This window comes from Agelaius tricolor, unplaced genomic scaffold (assembly GCF_023055355.1).
Source record: "Agelaius tricolor isolate 1412-34295 unplaced genomic scaffold, bAgeTri1.0.p SCAF_11, whole genome shotgun sequence".
Classification (NCBI taxonomy): domain Eukaryota; kingdom Metazoa; phylum Chordata; class Aves; order Passeriformes; family Icteridae; genus Agelaius; species Agelaius tricolor.
The window spans coordinates 2,616,380-2,636,031 of NW_027269271.1; the positions used below are offsets into that span (position 1 = coordinate 2,616,380).

Genomic DNA, 19,652 nt, shown 5'->3' on the forward strand with positions numbered 1-19,652 from the left:
GGGAGGGCCAAAGGGCACACCCAGAGGCTTCCAGGTGGGCTGATAGGTGAGAATTGAAGGTTGTGGTGGAGGTTTTCCTGGTATCAGCTTAATTCTCTCCTGCTGCAAGTGAAGTTTAATTTTCTCCCTCTCTAAGGCTTGTCATTACTTATCCCCCAGATCATGATTTCCCAGTCCTTTCCCCATTCTTGCCTTTTGAAATGCAGGCTGCAAGGCTGGATACGTTCTGCCAGCCTTCACCAAGCAGCACAGAGCAGTGATATCTCTCCCCCGACCCCACAACTTGCTCCTGACACTCCTATTAATGCTTCCAGGAACAAGATTTCTGTTTAAAGGCACATCACTGACTCACTTGTCTGTGATTCACTCTGAAGCCAAACCCTTCCCTGCAGTACTGCTTGCCTAGGCAGCTGTTTCTCATTTTTTTAATCAGATGTTTCCTCCCTAAAGGTAGCATTTGTCATGAATTTCATCTTATTGATTTCTAACCATTCTTGCTGTATAGATAATATTGAACTCAAAGCCTTCTCTCTGCAGACTGCTGGTAAACTCACACCTCAGAGCATCTTCCTGAGGCATTGCAAAGGATTATTTCCTGTATGAGCCAAGATATTCATGCAGGAGAACTGAACTCAGTGCAGGGAATTTGCAGAACTAGGGGAAATTTTTTTTTAATTAAAAAAAAAATTAAAAATCACTTCTTGACAGTAAGCCAAGCACAACTGTTCTTTGAGAAATGTTCTTCCAATAAATAAGTGTGATCCCACTTGCTAAGCAAATTCAGTTTATGCTGATTTTACAGTGATGTCCTCAAGGAGAACAACTGCAGTCAATAGAGGCATTGCAGCAACTGCCCCTTCCCTCACCCACCCAGCAGCCCAGAGGAAAGATTCCCTTTGCATGATCCCCAGCCCAAGGAGAGAGGCCCAAAATGCTTCCTGATCCCACCCAAATGATAACAACTTGATCCTTCCTCTCTGGAATGTCACAAGCCTTCAGAATCCCAATGGTGTGGGGTATTTTCTGAGTTCCTCAGACGGAGGAGGAATTGAGAATCTGACTCCATGTTCTTAGAAGGCATATTATTATATTATATTATATTATATTATATATCATATTATATCATATTATATCATATTATATCATATTATATCATATTATATCATATTATATCATATCCTATTATATTATATCATATCATATTATATAATATTATATCATATTATATCATATCCTCTTATGTTATATCCTCTTATGTTATATCCTCTTATGTTATATCCTCTTATGTTATATCCTCTTATGTTATATAGAAAGGATACTTACAGAAGGCTTAACAAGATACTAATGAAAAACTCGTGACTCTCTCCTCAGAGTCTGACACAGCCTGACTGTGATTGGTCATTCAGTAAAAACAATTCACTTGTTGGATAAACAATCTCCAACCACATTCCAAAGCAGCAAAACACAGGAGAAGCAAATCAGATAATTATTGTTTTCCTTTTTCTCTGAGGCTTCTCAGCTTCCCAGGAGAAGAATCCTGGCAAAGGGATTTTTCAGAAAACAGGATGGTGACACAATGGTGCAGACCTTTCCACACCCCAACCACCACAGTCCAACCCAGACAAAAACTCTGGTTTTTAACTTTATTTCATAGATCACAGCCTGGTTTGGGTTGGAAGGGACCTGAAAGATCATCCATGGCAAGGACACCTTCCACCATCCCAGGTGCTCCAAGCCATGTCCAGCCTGGCCAGGGATCCAGGGGCAGCCACAGCTTCTCTGGGCACCCTGTGCCAGAGCCTCCCCACCCTCACAGGGAAGAATTCCTTCCTAACATCCAATCTAAAGCTCCTTTCTGTCAGTTCAGAGCCATCTGACAGCAGCACAGAGTGCCAGCACAGCAAAGCCTGACCAGCTGACACATCTCCACTGATACAGGGCAGGACAGCTCAGACAGAGCCAACACGTGCTCTGCAATATGTTCACTGCTGGTTTAGAGCAGCACATTACACCAATGCCCCATTCAGAAGATGTCAGGCTGTGTTGGCACATGGTCACAATGTGTTGTTACATGGTAATTTTCCCCTCAGCCCAAATATCTCTAGCTCGCATTCTGGCCAGCCACTGCAAGGTAATCCCAGGCAGAAAGAGAAAAAAAAATCCCAAATTCGTTCCCTATTGAGTCTGTGTACAACATAAATCTGTCTCGTTTTTTTCCCCTTGTGTTTCAGCTTTTTGCCTGGCTGCAAGGAAACAGAGGTATAAGAGGAATACATTAAAAAATGCTTTCTTAACACCAACCACAAATTCACCTGTCTCCTCAGTGCTGATACATTTTCCTTCAAAAGTTTGCATCCTTTGACATCTTTGCAGTCCCTCCATGTTCCTGCTGCTGTTTCTCAGCAATAGATAAGAAAACTTCAAAACCTTGCTCTGCAATAATGAGATTCAAAAGAAAAGATTTTTTTTTTCCCAATCTTTCTACATAAAAAAGGCCTGAATCAGAGCCCAGCAGTGCACAAATATTACTCATGTCATTGACACTAAGAAAAGGGGAGCTGTGAATAAAAAATGTTAAAAATGAACACAAGGAGCATTGTTTGCATATCAGAAAAATTAATCTACATAGAGAAGTGTAAGAGCCTGCAATTCAGAAAGCAAAGAATTAGGACAGCCCAGCTGAGAATAATTTTCTAGCCAGTTAATTTAATTGCATAAATCATTCCTTTGTTAGCAATAAAGAGATATAATTAAAATGAGATTGCTTCTCATTTCTATTCTCTGGAAACTAAAGGAATTGATTTTGGGGAAAGCATTCTTCCAAATACCAGATCGGCAAATTACATTTACCTTTTTAGAAAGGAGAAATTATTTTGCACTAATATCATGGAGGGTTTAATTAATTATAGATCTGCCATATGATCTTAAAGAAATAATTTACTCAATGCCCACAGAACAGAAGTTTGTAAGTGAGTGCATCCCTCTGATAGATGGTGTGCAGATTTTTACAAACAGGTCACAAGTTGAACAGGTGGCTGTCAGGAGAAATAGGAGGGAATATAATAAATGTTTGAAGATAGGGGATGGTTTGTGAAGAGATTATAAAGCACTGTTTCCTATTTATTGGCATATACCTGGATTACTGGTCTTTGAATCCCTCTGAATTGGTTTTCTTTTAAATATTGTAATGATGGTTGTTTTCTATTCACAAATCTTCAGGGCTCAATAAGCAGTAACAGGTTAATAACAGAACAACAGTCAGAGAGGAAAAAAAACCCAAACATAAAGCCCACCAATTAAACAGAATATTGCTTTTGCTGAATATTGCAGAGGTTGGCCACTGCCAGGCCCCTAACAGGGCTGGAACAAACACATCAGACAGAAGAAATTCTTCCCTCTGAGGCCCTGGCACAGGGTGCCCACAAAGCTGTGGCTGCTCCATCCCTGGAAGTGTCCAAGGTCAGGCTGGACAGGGCTTGGAGCAGCCTGGGACAGTGGAAGGTGTCCCTGCCCATGGCAGGGGTGTTGGAACAAGATGAGCTTTTAGGTCCCTTCCAAGCCAAACCATTCCCTGATTCTGTGACAATATACTCAGCATCCTTTGGGATCCCTGCCTTCCCTTACCACCCTCTCTTTGTAGCTACTTACCATGCAGGGGACCCAGCAAATGAGAAAATTCTGTCTCTTCATCCCATTTTCCCCCTCCAAGGGCAGCCCCTCTGGCAAAGCCTGCTCAGAAGGCAGGGAGCAAAATCCATTTCCTCTCTGCTGTACCAGGATGGGGTCTCACATCCACTTTCTCCCCAAAACAGATGCTTCTTTTTACATTTTTGAGAGCAGTAGCCATTTCATGAACATTTGTGGTGCTGCCCACTCTCTCAATTGTCCTTTTGGTCAGGCAAAAGCTGCCACCCTTCCACCTTCCTCCACCAGAAACTCCCCTGCCACCAAGGATTCCCAGTTCCCACAGCTGGGGCTTTTCAAAGGGCAGAACACCAGGTACAAATGTAAATCAGGTTTGAGTCAGGTACAAATTGGAAAGAAATTTAAGTCAGGCTGCTTTGATAAACTCACCAAACAGTCACACAAAGTCTCCCACAGATCTCAGGCAGAGGCTGCCCAGGATCAGCACACCTGGTAAATCCTCCCTACACACAAAAGGTGCCTCTGCCTCATAAACTCTTCCTTTTCTGTGTGTTTTGCAACAGAACAGGAGCAGCCTTGGCTCAGGAGCATCATTCCCCATGGGGACCACCGTGGTGGAGTGACAGCACAGCCAGCAGCAGGGACTGTGCTGTGCAGGAGACAGGTAAGGCAAGAAATGGGCTCTGCATGCAAGAGTTAAACAGCAGATAGATCAGATCTCATCAGCTGAGTTTTCCAGGAAAAGCATTGTGTTGCTATGGAAACCCCAACATAACCTGGGTTTTCCCCTCCTTTTGTTTGTTCATTTGCTACAAACACTGGCCTCTCCCAGTCCTCCCCAGGTGGACTTGCAGCTTGCAAAAACAGTGATTTTTTTTTTTTCCTTCTAATGCCCATTTCTCTTTGCAAGTGCATTTTTCAGTGATTGCCTTTCTCAATATCACTGTCCCAGCCTGCAGACTCTCTCTTTGCAGTAAGGACTGGTTAATGTGCTGCCCATTGGAAACTCAGCTCCTGAACACCTTGCTGTCTTTTCTTCATGGGGAAAAAGGGACAAAATCCTCATGGTCATAAAATTTTTCAGTGAAAAAACCATATGGGAACTTTATCTTGTCACATAGTTTCTCCATTTCCAGCATCTCAAGAAACAGCATTTCCTTTGGAAAAAGGAATTTTGCAGGCCACAAGAATTTGGATGTTCAGTTCCAAGCTTTCTCTTTGGTCTTATTCCCAGGTATCTCCAGACATTTATTTTACTGTATCATAATAAGGATTGCCTTTCATGAGCCTGATGGAAACATCAAGAGAATCTTTCTAAAACATGCCCTGGATACAAGAGACCTCAGCACACAGGTGCCTTTATCTGCCAGATTTCTTTACTCTGCACCTCACAACCTCGTGATTTACACACACTTGAGCCTTTCACACTCCCTCCTAATCCCCCTGCACAAATAACAGGGAACAGACTCCCAAGTGCAGGCTCCTTCCTCCAGAGCAGCTCCTGCTTTGGCAGCATCAAGGGTCATATCCTTCGATGGAAATATATGTCAGTGAGTTTGAACTTGTAGCTTACCTGGTCCTGGCCACTCCTAGAATTTATGAAAGCTGAAAAGCTGTTATCCTGAAGCTGAAGATTCAGCAGGTTTTCCTTTGGCTTCCTCAGCAGAGCTGTGGCAGGGATGGAACAGGAATCCAGGGCCACTCTCTGTGCCAACATCCCCACCAAGTGGCCAGCTCCCAGCTCATCCCTCTGCCCCAGCAGCTGAAAATGGGAAAATACAAACCTGGCTCACCTACTCTCACCCAAAACCTACAAAATCTGACTTTTGAGACAGCTCTGAAGATCCTTCCAGCCACGCTCTGGAGTAAAGGCAAGAGAGGAGTGATAAAAATATTTCCTTCCATCCCTTAAAAGGTGTCCTGTTAACCCATTTCCCACCTTAGCCACTGTCATTTTTTCTGCTTGCACAATTTAAAAGCTTGTGTACAGATAGATTATTGTTAATAACTCCACACATTTCAAACAAGTGTGGCCAGCCCAACTTGCTACAAGTTTTATGTTGTATATGAAATACTGAAGTACACACACACAAAAAATTAAACTACACTTTTAAACAGTAGCTAAGGCAGAAAGATTTAAAAAAAAGGCAAACCAAAAAAAAAGAATATTTTGACAAACACTGCCCTCTTGAGGGAAAGGGAGCTGTATTGCCTCAGCAAAACCACTCTCCCTTCTCTGCTCTCCAGGCCACACTGAACTCCCCCCACTGCCTTGCCATATGGTTCAAGGTGGGTCAAGTTTTTGACAAGCAGCAGTAGGAATCAATTCACACCTAGGAATCAATTATCTGTAGATAAATCATTCCTTAGTTATGATTTATAAGTATTCTAGGTACAAATAAGCAACAGTAAAAGCACAAGGACCTATTGGTAATACAAAAACCTGGAAATCAAGAGTTTTTCTTTCTTCATGAATTGCAGCCTTTTATTTTACCCAAAATCTTTGAGACCAGGGTCCAGACTGCAGCTTTTTCTTTGTCCTGCAAATTCCTCATCACTGGCATACACAAGCATCATCTCTCTAGCCTAAGGATCTTGATCTGCTGATTGGAATAATCCCCTGCAGTATCTGCTGGAAGGTTTTGGGATCTCTCTCCAGTCAGTTTTTATAAGGAAGGAGATGCTACTGCAATATTTCAGAGCGCACTGGGGGCACTCAGGGACAGGGTTCAGTGCTGGAGGGGGCAGTGCCGGGTTAATGGCTGCACTTCATCTTAAAAGGCTTTTCCAACCTAAACAATTCTGTTACAGTGGGAAAATTTAAAAAAAAACCTTAAAGCAAAACTTTAGAAGGGTTTGATGCCTCCATAAGAGCTCTAGAAGGAACAAACACCTGCCCTCCCTAACTGACCTGCTAGCACCTCTAGAGATGAAGAATTAAAATTTTAAAGCTGGCTTGAATCATCCTCCTCCTTTCATCACAAAACACTGCTCATGGCACACATTCCTACAAATGTACAGAGCAACATTTTTCAGCTGAAACCTTATGCCAAGTCAGACCCAAGAGAAAAAGGGTTAAATACCTTTATATCAACCAGTGTAAAAATTAACATTTTATTTTTTCCAAATAATGAAAACCACTCACAAGTTAAGGTACAAAACATCAATCTATATTTAAGAGCATCCTAACACAGACTGATGAAGACAGATGAGGGTTCAATACCCCACAAAGCAGACACAATGGGTTCAAGCATTGAGAAGGAGTGTACTGTTAACTAAAATGATATTAAAATGGTACTTCTGAGTGTTTACAGTTCCAAATATTTATGATGAGAGTAACTTGGCATTTAGATGGATGCTACAGCTCTGCCAGGATTTCATCTAAATTGAATAATGGTGGTGGAGCATCACCTGTTACTGACTTATCTTGAACATTCAAGCCAGACCAAGGCACCAGGTGTTCCCAGACCAAAATCTGCAGAACAGTTTCTACAAATGCAGGGTCCTGTCCAAAACGTTGAGCAGTTTGGTGATAACAACACTTGCAATATTACCACTAAAACCAGGTGCAGACTGAAACACCAGAAATTGAGTGTTTTCTTATCCACATCAGCAAGTTCATGACATCAGGATCAGCCTGGAAAGCTAAACATGTTCTGACATGGTTTTGGAGAAAGCTGGATTGGCCTGGAATTGTTATCCCTCCCATGCAAAGCAGGAGCCCTTGAGTTCAGGTATGAGCACAAACACAATGAAAGTAGAACACAAGTTCAGGCAGGCTTAGGAAGCATTTACAGAAGATTGAATGCTGAACAGCCCTTCCCTTATTTCATCAATTTTTTCTGCTCTTGAGGCTGCAGAAGTCTTTACTGCCTTAAGGAGAGATTCATGACACTTGTCCAATACAGCCTTCAAAATTAGGTGTATTTCCTGGAAAGAGAAAATAAAGGGGGGAAAAAAAATCCATCAGCAAAGTTAAATCTTGATCAAGCACCAATGTCAAGTGAGTGGTCTGGTGGACTCAAATGATTTCAAGGGTGTCTCATCCATGGCTTAAGGAGCAGCATTCAGCAGCATTAAATATTCACAACACAGAGGGGAGGCTGCTTAGAGGATCACTGCACTGTCCACACTACAACAGGAACATAAGAAGATTTTGGGGGGTAAATAAAAAGTGCTCACCTTGGCTTTTGTTGCTTTTTCTTCAGCATCATCCTTCAGCTGCTCAATTTTATCCTTCTTCTGTTTGATTTCCTTGCGAATGGCCATAACTTTGTCATACACAGCACCCCTCTTCTCCTGCACTTTGTTAAAATGCCTAAAGGGGACAGGAAAAAAAGTTAGTACTGAGCTCATTCCACATGCAACTGAAGCCCACCACAAGCAAACCTTGCATTTTATGAGCATAAAACCAGCAGCTTGCAGATGCAATGATATATAGAATTTACTTTCTTGGAAATTCATGTGATTTTTAAACTAGAACAACTTAGGTACAAGAAGTGAAGCTCATTCTTAGCAGGAGCCCATATGCACCTTCCCACCTCAAGGGAACAGTCAGGACATTTCTTTTCACCAGCAAAAACTCCTTTCTTCAATCAAGGTTACCTCCCTTCCCCTCTTGCTTATCAAAGCATTTAATTTTATCACTCAAGGGAAATACCTGATACATTAAAAACATAAATAGGAGCAACTTTTGATGAAAAGGAGCATAAGATTATGTTGCTTTCATTGCTAAATTAAAAGCTGCTTCTCACAGAATCATTTAAGTTGGAAAAGACCTCTGAGATCAACCTATGAACACCCCCTTGTCACTTTGACCATGGCACTTGGTCTTTCCTTGAACACCTCCAGAGGCAGTGACTCCACACCACCCTGGGCAGCCCATTCCAAGGTCTAATCACCTTTCTGTCCAGAAATTCCTCCCAATGCCCAACCTATTTTCCTCCCAAATACTTCATTTTAGCTGGTACAATACACTAAGTGCCATTCTGCACACAAACCTCAAGCCTGACTAAATCTTACTTGACTCTCCCATCTATGTGCAAGCAGCTCCCTTCCATCACAGCCAAGAATGTTCCATATTCCCTTTCCTCTCTATCTGTGTAGATGAAAATTGTTTAAAAATCAATTTTCTCCCTAAAAGCTCAGCACTAAGCTCACAGTGAAGCCAGGACCTTCCAGGGCTGCAGTTTGGTGCTGCCTTCAGCATATGGGAGGAAGGAAGAGGGGCTGAGAGGCTTTGATCAAATGACACTTTTCCTTTTGTTTTAGAAGCATCATGTCAGGATAATGCTCCTCTGAGATGCGAGCCCCATTTCCCCATGGGTCTCGAACATCTTTGATAATGAGCAAAAGTGGCAAGGGAAATTATGAAAAATTCATGAAAGGCAAATGGGGCTTTGTTGAAGTCTGATAAGTTGGAAAATTATCCCAATGTGACATTCTCTTTAAGAAGATAAAAGAATCAAGAATAAGCATTATAAATTAAATTAGTGCTCCAATAAAAGAATTGCTGTCAAGTCACATTGCAATTATTGATTTGAGACCCCAAATCCCTGCCTGCAGCATTCCTGGTCTTCATACAGAGCTGTCCCACACTGCTCATTTTCCCCTCAGTGCTAAGCTGTGTGTTTGTAGCAGACATGGACTTTGGCAGCACATAACAAAGACATAAAACAGCAGCAGGCAGAAACATCAACCCCTCCATACTCGAGCACGGTGCACTTGTGCTGTTCAATATCCTCACGCATCTTTTGGAGCTGGATCTCAGCTGTAGCAAGCTTCTCATGTTTTGCAGTCACCACTCTCTTCAGGGACATTTCATCTGTCTTGGCCTTTTTCAGCTCTACCTGAGAACTCTCAAGTTGGTCCTCCAGATTTCTGGCCTAGAGTACAGAAGTATAGAAATAAATGAAATAGAAAGACATTAAATGGGGACAGGAAATTATCAAGACAGCATACTCTGTAAATGTGCTAAGATTACAAGTAGCTGGCTGCTTTTTGAAGATTTGATTGCCAGCTCTTTCTCTGATTATAAATACATCCAAATGGACACGGTCCCCTTGCTCAGGATGACTTTCAGAAGTGACTTTGACTTCTGCTCTAGCTTTTTGCCAAGCCTCATTTGAACACATGCTATACAAACACCCAAAAAGACTCCATAACATTTTTCAATTGCTCCTAACAACTGCATTCTCCCAAAACCTAGTGGCAAATAGCAAGGGACTGTATTGTGACAAACATTTCATCAGAGAATGTCTGGCTTAGCAATATTAATAAATTTAAAGGCACTTAAGACATGACTCTTCCTGATGTAACAATTTTTTATTCTTAGTTTCCACTCTCAAGGCAGAAGAAACTCGATTTCACTTTTCTTTTCCCATCATTTCCTACCAACAACCCCAAGACAGCTCCAACTATTTTAGGTCAGGTTTCTATGGCAACAAAGCCCTTGACTATTCAAAGTGGTCAATAGCTAGTGCATAGTACATTAGCTAGTGCCACCCAGCAAAGCAGCAGCAATGTTTTACTGACATTTTTAAGAAAGAACTTGGAAACTTCAAAATGTCATTCTTTACAGTGAAAAGGAAAGAGGGGAACATTGCTTAGACATCAAACTCTCCCCTAACAGGATATAATTTGGATAATACAGACCTCTGATGATACACTGGCCAGTCTCTCCACATTTTCTCCCTGTATTTCCATCTTCTTTTGGTACAACTGCAATTCCACTTGGCATGATGGCAGAACCTCAACTACATCTCTATAACCTTCATATTTCTCAGTAACTTCTTGCTTTAAAGAGAGAAAAAGACTATCAATAAACAGCTTTAGAGTTCTTTTATATAGAATTAAAGCATATTGAACTTTGGACCCTCCTCTCATTGTTTAAGGACTTAAAAGTAATATTTAAGAGGTGGTGAAATGAGCTCTTCATAAAAAAATAAAAGAAAGGCATTTATTTGGAAGCACAGAAATAAAGGTGACATACAAGTGTTTTACACTGAATTAATGAGTAATCAGCTTTTTCCAAGAGCTTTCAGAAAAAAAAAAAAAGTTGTGCAGTGAAGAAATTCTACACTGGTAAAACAAGAGTTATGTAAAGCTTCCTACCTGAAATTACAGCAATTGAGTTTACACCCTTGGAACAAAAATAACCATCAGAGGCAAAGTGCAAACCACTGAAGTGTGAGCAATCTCAAACCACAAAAATGAGTGGAGATAATAATTTTAAAAAGAATAAATAAATCTAGGTGGGAACTCAGTGTTCAGCATATTAGTGAAGACAGCCATCGATTCCAGAAACAGTGAATAACAACAGAAGCATTATGAAACACATGTTCTAAATACAAAGATATTTGGGAGCTGACAAAATATTGTCTCCTCTGGAGAGCAAACAGCCAAACAGATTCAAGAGTTCAACACCTGATTTTACAAGTGACTGCAATCTTGCTTTTCAAAAGGAAAAAAACAGCCCATCAAAAATACACCACCACCTCTACCACAAACCTTCAATTTTCTGAGGCTGTGATTTCATTTCAGACCAACCACTGTCCTGCTGGTGTTTTACCATCACTCAAGAAGCAGCTCTAGATGATGACAGTCCAGTAAAACATGCTATTTCTAACAGAACACCTCCTTGTGTGGACAGAGGAAAAGCTCACCTTAGATCTCTTCAATTTCTTAATAGTCTCTTTCATCATCTCGTTGTAACTTTTCCGTTCTTCTGGACTCTCCACAATTTTGGATTTCAGCTGCTCTTGTTCTTCTTTCAGAGTAGCCAGAGACACTTTGCACTCATTCTAGTTAATGACACAAACACTTTCAATATTAGTAATTAGGTGAACAAAGAGGAATTGTGTAGCAAGGTTTGCTATGGTCTTATGACTAGACAGGTTCTTGGGTGTGTAGTCATTCCTCATTAGGAAGTTCTAAAACTAAATTTCTCTTTGGCATTAACATTCCAAATCAAAGCAATCAACAGCCTATTTTGCTTCCCACATTTGCTTAAAGGGATGCAGAAGAACAGCAGTTAACTGGTGTTTTCCACCAAGAGCCTGCCAGCTAATCCTAGAATGGTTTGGGTTGGAAAAGACCTCCAAGATCCTTTCATTCCAACCCCCTGCCATGGGCAGGGACACCTCCAAGCCCCATCCAGCCTGGAATACTGCCACAAGCTCTCTCCCTCAGAACTCCTGACCTAGGGATACTGAGGCAGTGACTGCAGCATTCCAGAGCCAACTCTGTCACCCTGGGAGAAGAGCAACAAGTTCAAAACCTCCTGTTGTGCCTCATTAGCTCACTCTATGCATGCAAGGTAAACCCACAGCACCTCAGAGGTCCAGATTTCTAGTGACTTAATTCCAAGAATAATCTGATCCTAGAAAGAGAGATGATCTCTCAGTTGATCTGCAGCCAGCAGCACACAGAGGTGTACTTACCAGTTTTTGGGTTCTCTCAGCAATATCTGTCTTCTTTTGAGAAGTCACTTCTTGCAAAGCTGTCTGAAAAAAAAAGCACCAAGCTTTCAACAAGCATCTCTACAGCTGGTACCTGCCTTATCCTTCTATCATAGATCTGTCCACAGGAGAAATCCCCCATTTATGGGTCCTTTGGAATGCCATAACCAGCAGAAAAAAACCTGCAATCTGTAAGATTTCAAAGACAGGAAAGGAGAATATTGTCACCAAAACCACTGGAAGCACTAGGGAGGCAGCCAGCAGTGGGTAACTAAGAATAAGGATAAGAGATTGGCCATCCCTATTCTTATTGACCCTGGCAGCTATTATACTCCTACAATTTTCTTTGCCAGAGGCTCTCTTCTTCAGGGAAAAATATAATTTAACATAAAGTCCCAAATAATAGTCAAGCACAAGGTTAATAATGCTAATAACAGAAATATGACTTGACAAAACAAAAAAAAAATCCTGACCATAGATTATTATTTTCTTTCTCTCAAAGGAGCTAAAAAAGTTATTTATGAGACCTGAGAGGCAAGTTTCCACTGCTGAAAAGTTACCCCTGCAATGAACCCCATTCCTTCTGCCAGGCATTCCCTTGGGTGACCCTTCTTAGGCCTCATTTCTTGCCATGGCCCACCTCCAGTTCCAATTCTTGGAATTCAAATGGAAAACAAAGAGGAACATCCCTGTGTTCCTGTCTGGAAGTGTGATGTGCATCTCCCAAGACATTGCAGAAATGCATTTCAAAAAAAGACTCAACTATACTTTTGTATTCCCCAAGTCTGATTTAAAGCACATTTCACATTCCTCACAGTGAAACAAAGAGGGCTCCAACAGCATTTTGCTAAAATGGCCATTGCTTTAAATCAAAAAAGTCCCTTTTATCCGCTGAGTTGGAGGGAAGGGAATAAGATCAAGAGAAGTGAGGGGCCCACAGCAGGTTTTCAGAGAAACACAGAACAAGGCCCTACTTGTTTCCGCCGATAGTCCTGCCTCAGCAGCTGCTCCAGCTCCCGAATGCTCTCTGTGAGCTGCTTGATCTCTGCCTCATGTTCAACTGGGACTGTGCTGAGGGAAAAATAAAGATATTGGGCAGTTTCAGCATCGTTATAGTCCAGTCAGAGTACAGCAGATAAAACAATCACTGTCTCCACAGAGTTTACAGCCAGTAACTTCAGTAATCAGAGCAAGGCAGTCTCAAATGAATATATCTTATTTTCCTTTGCTTGTAAGATTTTGCAGTTGAAGCAAAATCTAAAGAGCTATTTTGGCAAGAAGTGGCACAAACATAGAGGACTAAGTTTAAAGATCATGTTAAGCAAAGCATGAAAGTACAACACTCCTATCAGTTTTAGGGGTGACTTTCATTTATAATATTTGCATATTACCTGTCATATAAATAGTTTATATTAGTGTAGACCTATCCCAGCTAGGGACCCCCCTGTGTAGCACACACCAAGAGCAGCTGTCAGAAAAAAAAAAACACTTTGTTTTGAAAGCTCTCTTGGAAACCAGCCATTTCTTCATCCTATTATCCACAAGCAAAAACAAAACTTAATGGTGCAAAGACACAGGCAGTGGGGCTAAATGGCCTGAAAAACAGAGATTGTGGCAAACATGTCAAATAACTAAGGAAGACAACTTTACTCATGTATTAAGTTAAAGATGAGCTTCTTCCAGCTGTTGAAGGGATAAAGACACATCACTAAAAGCTAAGTAACAGCAAAAAGTTTCAGCCTAGTTCTCCACATACAAATACAGAATTTCCTCAATGCAACCATACACTGTAAAAGTTTTTGGTTTTTTTTTTTTTTTCCTCTGCCAGCAGGGAATAAACCTCCTCAGCTCCCTCTCATCAGACTTGTGCTCCAGAGCCTTCCCAGCTTCACTGCCCTTTTGTGGACACACTCAATGTCCCTCTTGCAGTGAGGGGCCCAGAACTGGATGCAGCACTCAGGGAGTGTCACAGGGGGATGGACACTGTCTGGTCCTGCTGGCCACACTTGCTGATACAGGCCAGGTGCCGCTGGCCTCCTTGGCCACACTGCTGGATCTCGTGCAGCTGCTGTCAACCAGCACCCCCAGGTTCTCTCCTGCTGGGCCACATTCCAGCCCCTCTTCCCCAAGCCTGTAGCTTTGAACCAAGTTATTATGTGCCAAGAATGGGGCTTTGCACTCAGACTTGTTGTGCCCCACACAACTGGCCCACTGATGCAGCCTAAGCAGGAAAGGCAAGCAGTGCATCTCACAGGGCTTTACTCCACACACTCACTTCAGTTTCTCCAGCTTCAGTGCTGCCTCCCGATTCACAGCCTCCAGGTGTTGGTTTTTCTCCATAGCTAATTTCTGCAAGTTAAATATTTAATTTTAGAGAAGTGGGCTTTTATTAGAGCCTTGCTCATCGTTATTTCACATGAAATGCACCATCTCTCAACTAGTGAGACATTCAGAACAGAAGCCACCTACAACCCCACTTTTCTCAAAATGGTACAAGGTGTCAATCCTGCACTTACCAGGCTGAAGTATCCAATAATTTATTGTAAGGGAAAATATATATACACATATATATATTTATATATATATATAAAAATATAAAATATATATATTATATATATACACATATATATATAAAAATATAAAATATATATATTATATATATACACACATATATACACATATATATACATATATAAATATAAAATATATATTTTATATATACATTATATATATACACACATATATACACATATATATACATATATAAATATAAAATATATATTTTTATGTATATTATATATACACACATATATATACACATATACACATATATATACATATATAAAATATTAGATATACAGATTATATATATAAAATAATATATAATAATATACATCAAATAATACATATAATAATAAATATAATATAAATCATATATATGTATATATATGTAATATTTTTCCCCCAATATTTTGGAGGAAAAACCCTTTCAGTAACACCCAAAGTAATAACCAGTACCTTCCTGAATTACTTGGCTATATTTAACATCCCAACATGTTACAAAAACCTCAAGTTAAAGCACAATCTTCATGCTCCTGGTTCTAGGTTAATATTAGTTATACTTTTATAGGTATCTGGGATAAATCAGCACCTAATCTTACATAGCTCTGTTGCAGCTCCAGGTAGGCCTCACGCCGGAATTCCCTGAAGTTCACAAAGTTGAGGATGCCACTCAAGAAACGAACTGTCCTCTTGGTCTCTGAAAGAGGAATTGCAAGAGCTCACTGAGCTGGTTTCCAAAAGCATTGCAATTGCTTCCAAAAAGTTGGGCCAAGTGTAATTCAAGGAGACAGAAATTACAAAACACAGTCCAAATTAGTTCTTCCCCCGCTCAGCTTGCAAAGATTTCAGACTACACAAAAACCAGCACCCAGCTGGTTACCAACACTTAGCAATTCTGTGTAATTTAACAAATGAATAGTGGCACCTGGGAGAAAAGGCTGTTAACACACAGCCTCCCATTCCAACAGAAGCCAGGGAGAAAGAGTGTCAATCTTGAGCTACAGCTCTGATGAGAGAACCTCTCTGCAGCTATCAGCCAAACTGAAGGCAGCAATTTGAACTGCAGGGACTTTCTGTCTTTATTCCAAGCAAACTTTCTGAAAGATGATTACAAAAGCTTTGAATGTCTTAGACAAGACGGATCCAGAAGTGAAAGATTTCTTCAGAGCAGCATTTTCCAAGTTGTCTGTGTTGTGGCAGAATCACAATTGGGTATTGAAAAGAGTGGAGCACAGGCATAAGAAATCCTAAAGCATTCCAGAGCTGTCAGGGTAATTTTCATCCCCATCTATTATTATACTGTATAAGTATGTCAGAGCCCATCTCCAGACCAGCAGTTCAACAGATTCACAGCATTCAAAGCTGCCCTCAGTTACTGACCTGCACCAGCCCACATCAGGAACAAGAGCTGTCCACTAGAAGCAGCTTGTTTAAGGGTCAGAAGAGCAGCCAGAGGGACATTTCTCCACACTAGACACCCATTTGGCTATGCCCAAAGAGAAAAAGCACCTGGAATACCAAGCAGCACCCAGGAAACACAAGGATTACAAGGCACTTGCTTACTTGGGTTTAAAACATCAGCAATCTGGAAGTCACTGATCCGGCACATGGGCAGCAAGCGCTCCCTACAAGGAGAACAAAACACAACCTCAGCTGAGAGACTGTGACTCAGCTTCTGTGACCATGGCTCTGTTCTTGTCCTGTTCCCATCTGCTGCAAAATAGATCTTGTCCTCTCGTCCCAGAGCATCTGCCCAGCAAGCACAAGGCAAGCATCTTCAACTTACATGTGAATATACAAATTGCAGACAGGTAGAAAGCCTTCATGGATCTGTGGGTACATTATGTCAACGTTGAGTGGCATCTAAAGAGTAAAAAGAGTAAAAAGAGTCAGTGCATAAGTAGAGAATACTTAAAACAAAAATTATGCAGCATTTTCCACAGCATAAAATAATTAAAAACACTGATGATGATCTTCCCATCCACAGGGAAAGCATATTAAAGGCTGAAAAATGTCAACAAAGTAAATAGCACACTATTTTAAGGGTCAACTTTGGCTGGAAAAGCATAAAAATACAATAATAAGTAAAGCAGCAACATTACAAACTCTGGAATTGAATCTAAACTCTGTTTCATTTTGTTCATAACTTGTGCAGCACAATATTATACAGCTACCAGCAAGCAGCTCCTTCTTTAAACACCCCAAAACTGACACACTCAGCTGCTTCATGGAGAAGTCAGGAGGAGAATGTAGTGGCACACTGTCCCCTTTCTCTGACATTTTAAACCTCACAGCACAGTCTGGCAGCTGCTGGCACTGCCTGGGAAGAACAGAGCTACCTTGTGCACATAATACTCTTCCCTTTCAGTTTATCCAGAAAAGCCATGAGACAAAACCATTTATTCTCACTTTTGAGGATCAGTTCTTGACTACCAGAGACAGTAAGTAGATTAACTGTACGTTAATTTAGGTATCAGCCTCTCCTCACTTTTCTCTCAATTAATGGAGGAGTGGAGATGATCAAATACAAAAAACATTTACATTCTTTCCAGACCAGTCCAGCCTCCTCTAGCAGGAGCCCAGTATAGATTTTTAAGGGATGGTGTCCCTCCAAAAGCTTGCCCACTCCCTCCTGGACCTTACAAACATTTCTGGCACCCTGAGCATCCCAAAGAACAGGTAAGGCCAGTATTTTTGTCCTTTCACATCCCACCACCCCACCACAGGCAGCCCTACCATGTAGGCGTGCTCCAGTCGGATCCCACACACTTTCTGCAGGATTCTCAGGTAAATCAGGTGTAAAACTTCAAGCTGCAGGAAGAGAGGACATGAATCAATCAGGATTCCATATGTTTGTTTACTCAAGGCTCCCAGGCCAGGCCATGAAAGCATTCAGCTTTTAACACATGAAGGCTGAATTCACGACAACCAAGTTTCACTTCCAACATTTTTTCAGTTCAAGCATTATTTGTTGATAATTCAGTTTCAAGGGGCAGCAGTCAGCTTGGGCAATTACAGCCCTGACTGTGTGTGTTTGGCATTAGTTTTCATTACACTGCTGCTTGCTGAACAGTTTCCAAACCAAACAATGCCAAATAACCTAAAAAAGGTCACAGAAATGACAACCCTGAAGCAACAAGTGCCCTTCATTAGATTATTAAAATTAAGATGAAAAAAAATCACTTACAAGCCATACGATTTTTCATTTATAGCACTTATCTATGATCAATTTTGCTTCTTAAAAACCATCTAAACCAGCAGGGCCAGACCCCCCTCACCGCAGGCTCAAAAACAAGCAACAAGCAACAGGAATCACTCAGAGGCACCAACTCCGCTTTAAAGCCACTTTTCTTCACTCACTAACACTAAATGCTCAGAGCGAATGAAAGGGGGTGAAGCAGGGAGGGGTTTAAAAGCACTAAATGGATCCGGCAAGGTGTTGGAACTATTCTGACCCAGTTCCCACGGAACTGGGGAGGACAGGCCATGTGCTGCTTAAACCTGAAGTTAAAGCACAACCTTCATGCTCCGAGTTCTAGATTAATATCACTTATACTTTTACAGGCATCTGGAATAAAACAGCACCTAATCTTACATAGCTCTGTTGTAGTTCCAAGTAGACCTCACGCCGGAATTCCCCGAAGTCCACAAAGTTGACACCACGGCGCTTCCCGGCGAGGCCCGAGGAGAGCCCCGAGACCACTCCGAGCCCACCCCCAGCCCGTTCCACCCAACCCCGCGGTCACTCGGGCGGGCCCAGCGCGTCCGTCCCATACGGGAGCCGGCGTGGCCCGGAGCCGCCCCGCGCCCCCCGCACGCACCCTGGGGTTGCCGAACACGTCGCCCTTGACCAGGTTGCGGGCCTCGGCGCCCTCCAGGATGTGCGAGCGGAGGTAGCTGATGATGTCGTCGGGGCTGTAGCGGGGGAAGGTCATGGTCTCCATGGCGGCGGTAGGGACACAGCGGCAGAGACGCGGCGGCAGCACTGCTGCGCGCCCGCTGCTTGAATCCTCCGCGCCCCACCCCCGCCTCCTCGCTGACCTATCAGAGATCGCATCGTCACTGGGAGGCGGGGCTCAGCGCGTTCCCGCCCTCTCTTGGCCTATCAACGGCCGCGGTGTCGTGGTGGGCGTGGTTTGTCAGGCCCCGCCCCGGTGCGGCCGTTGGCCGTGAGGGGAAGGGCGGGGTGAGGCGGCTGCGTCCCTCCGGAGCTGTCAGGCGGGGCTGGCAGCGCTTCTAGAGGAGTCATAAAATCCCTGGAAGGAGCGTTAAAGTTCACCTAGTTTTCCGTCTGATATGAGCAGGGACACTTTCTACTATCCCAGGTTGCTCCAAGCCCTGTCCAACCTGGCCTTGGGCACTTCCAGGGATGGGGCAGCCACAGCGTCTCTGGGCACCCTATGCCTCATCACCTTCCCAGGGGAGAATTTCTCCCTAATATCCACTCCAAACCTGCCCTCTTTCATTCCCCCTTGTTCTTTCATTATCTGCCCATGTAATGAGTCACTCTTCCTCCTTTCCAAAAACCCTTTAGGTAAGGTCCCCATAATCCTCTCCAGGCTGCGCAGCCCCAGCTTAGCCTGTCCCCACACCAGAGTTGCTCCAGCCCTCTGAGCATCTTCATGGCCCCTCCGGACCCGCTCCAACATCTCCACATCTTGTGCTGAGATCCCCAGACCTGGACCCGCTATTCCACATGGGATAAAACCTCCTGGCTCCTGGAAGGAGACAATGCCAGCCCAGCATTGCACAGGACTCTTGCCTAACCAGTCCCACCCCTTGCAGTGTGACACTGTGAAAAACGCCAATTTTTTTTTTTTTTAATCTTAAAAGTTTAATTGTAATAAAATGGTTCTGAAAATAGTAATATAATTAGAGTAATAATAATTTGGACAATTTGGATTAGGACAATATGAGACAATAGAAATAAAGAGTTACACACAGTCCGGGTATCTCTTTCTGGGCAAAATAAGCCCGAAAAAGGAC

The 19,652-nt window shown here is 42.4% G+C and overlaps 1 protein-coding gene across 1 annotated transcript; it reads right to left on the reverse strand.

Annotated features, from left to right (window-relative positions):
* Positions 1–6,745: 6,745 nt before the first annotated feature.
* Positions 6,746–18,679, reverse strand: NUF2 (NUF2 component of NDC80 kinetochore complex). Its single transcript, XM_071435610.1, has 13 exons — positions 18,488–18,679; positions 17,403–17,477; positions 16,453–16,529; positions 16,230–16,291; positions 15,266–15,363; positions 14,380–14,453; positions 13,079–13,175; positions 12,087–12,149; positions 11,310–11,447; positions 10,300–10,440; positions 9,355–9,530; positions 7,828–7,963; positions 6,746–7,575 (listed from the first exon to the last, which is right to left on the reverse strand). Exons 1-13 carry the CDS (start codon positions 18,608–18,610, stop codon positions 7,426–7,428), a joined length of 1,410 nt encoding a protein of 469 aa, XP_071291711.1. The 5' UTR covers positions 18,611–18,679; the 3' UTR covers positions 6,746–7,425.
* Positions 18,680–19,652: the final 973 nt, after the last annotated feature.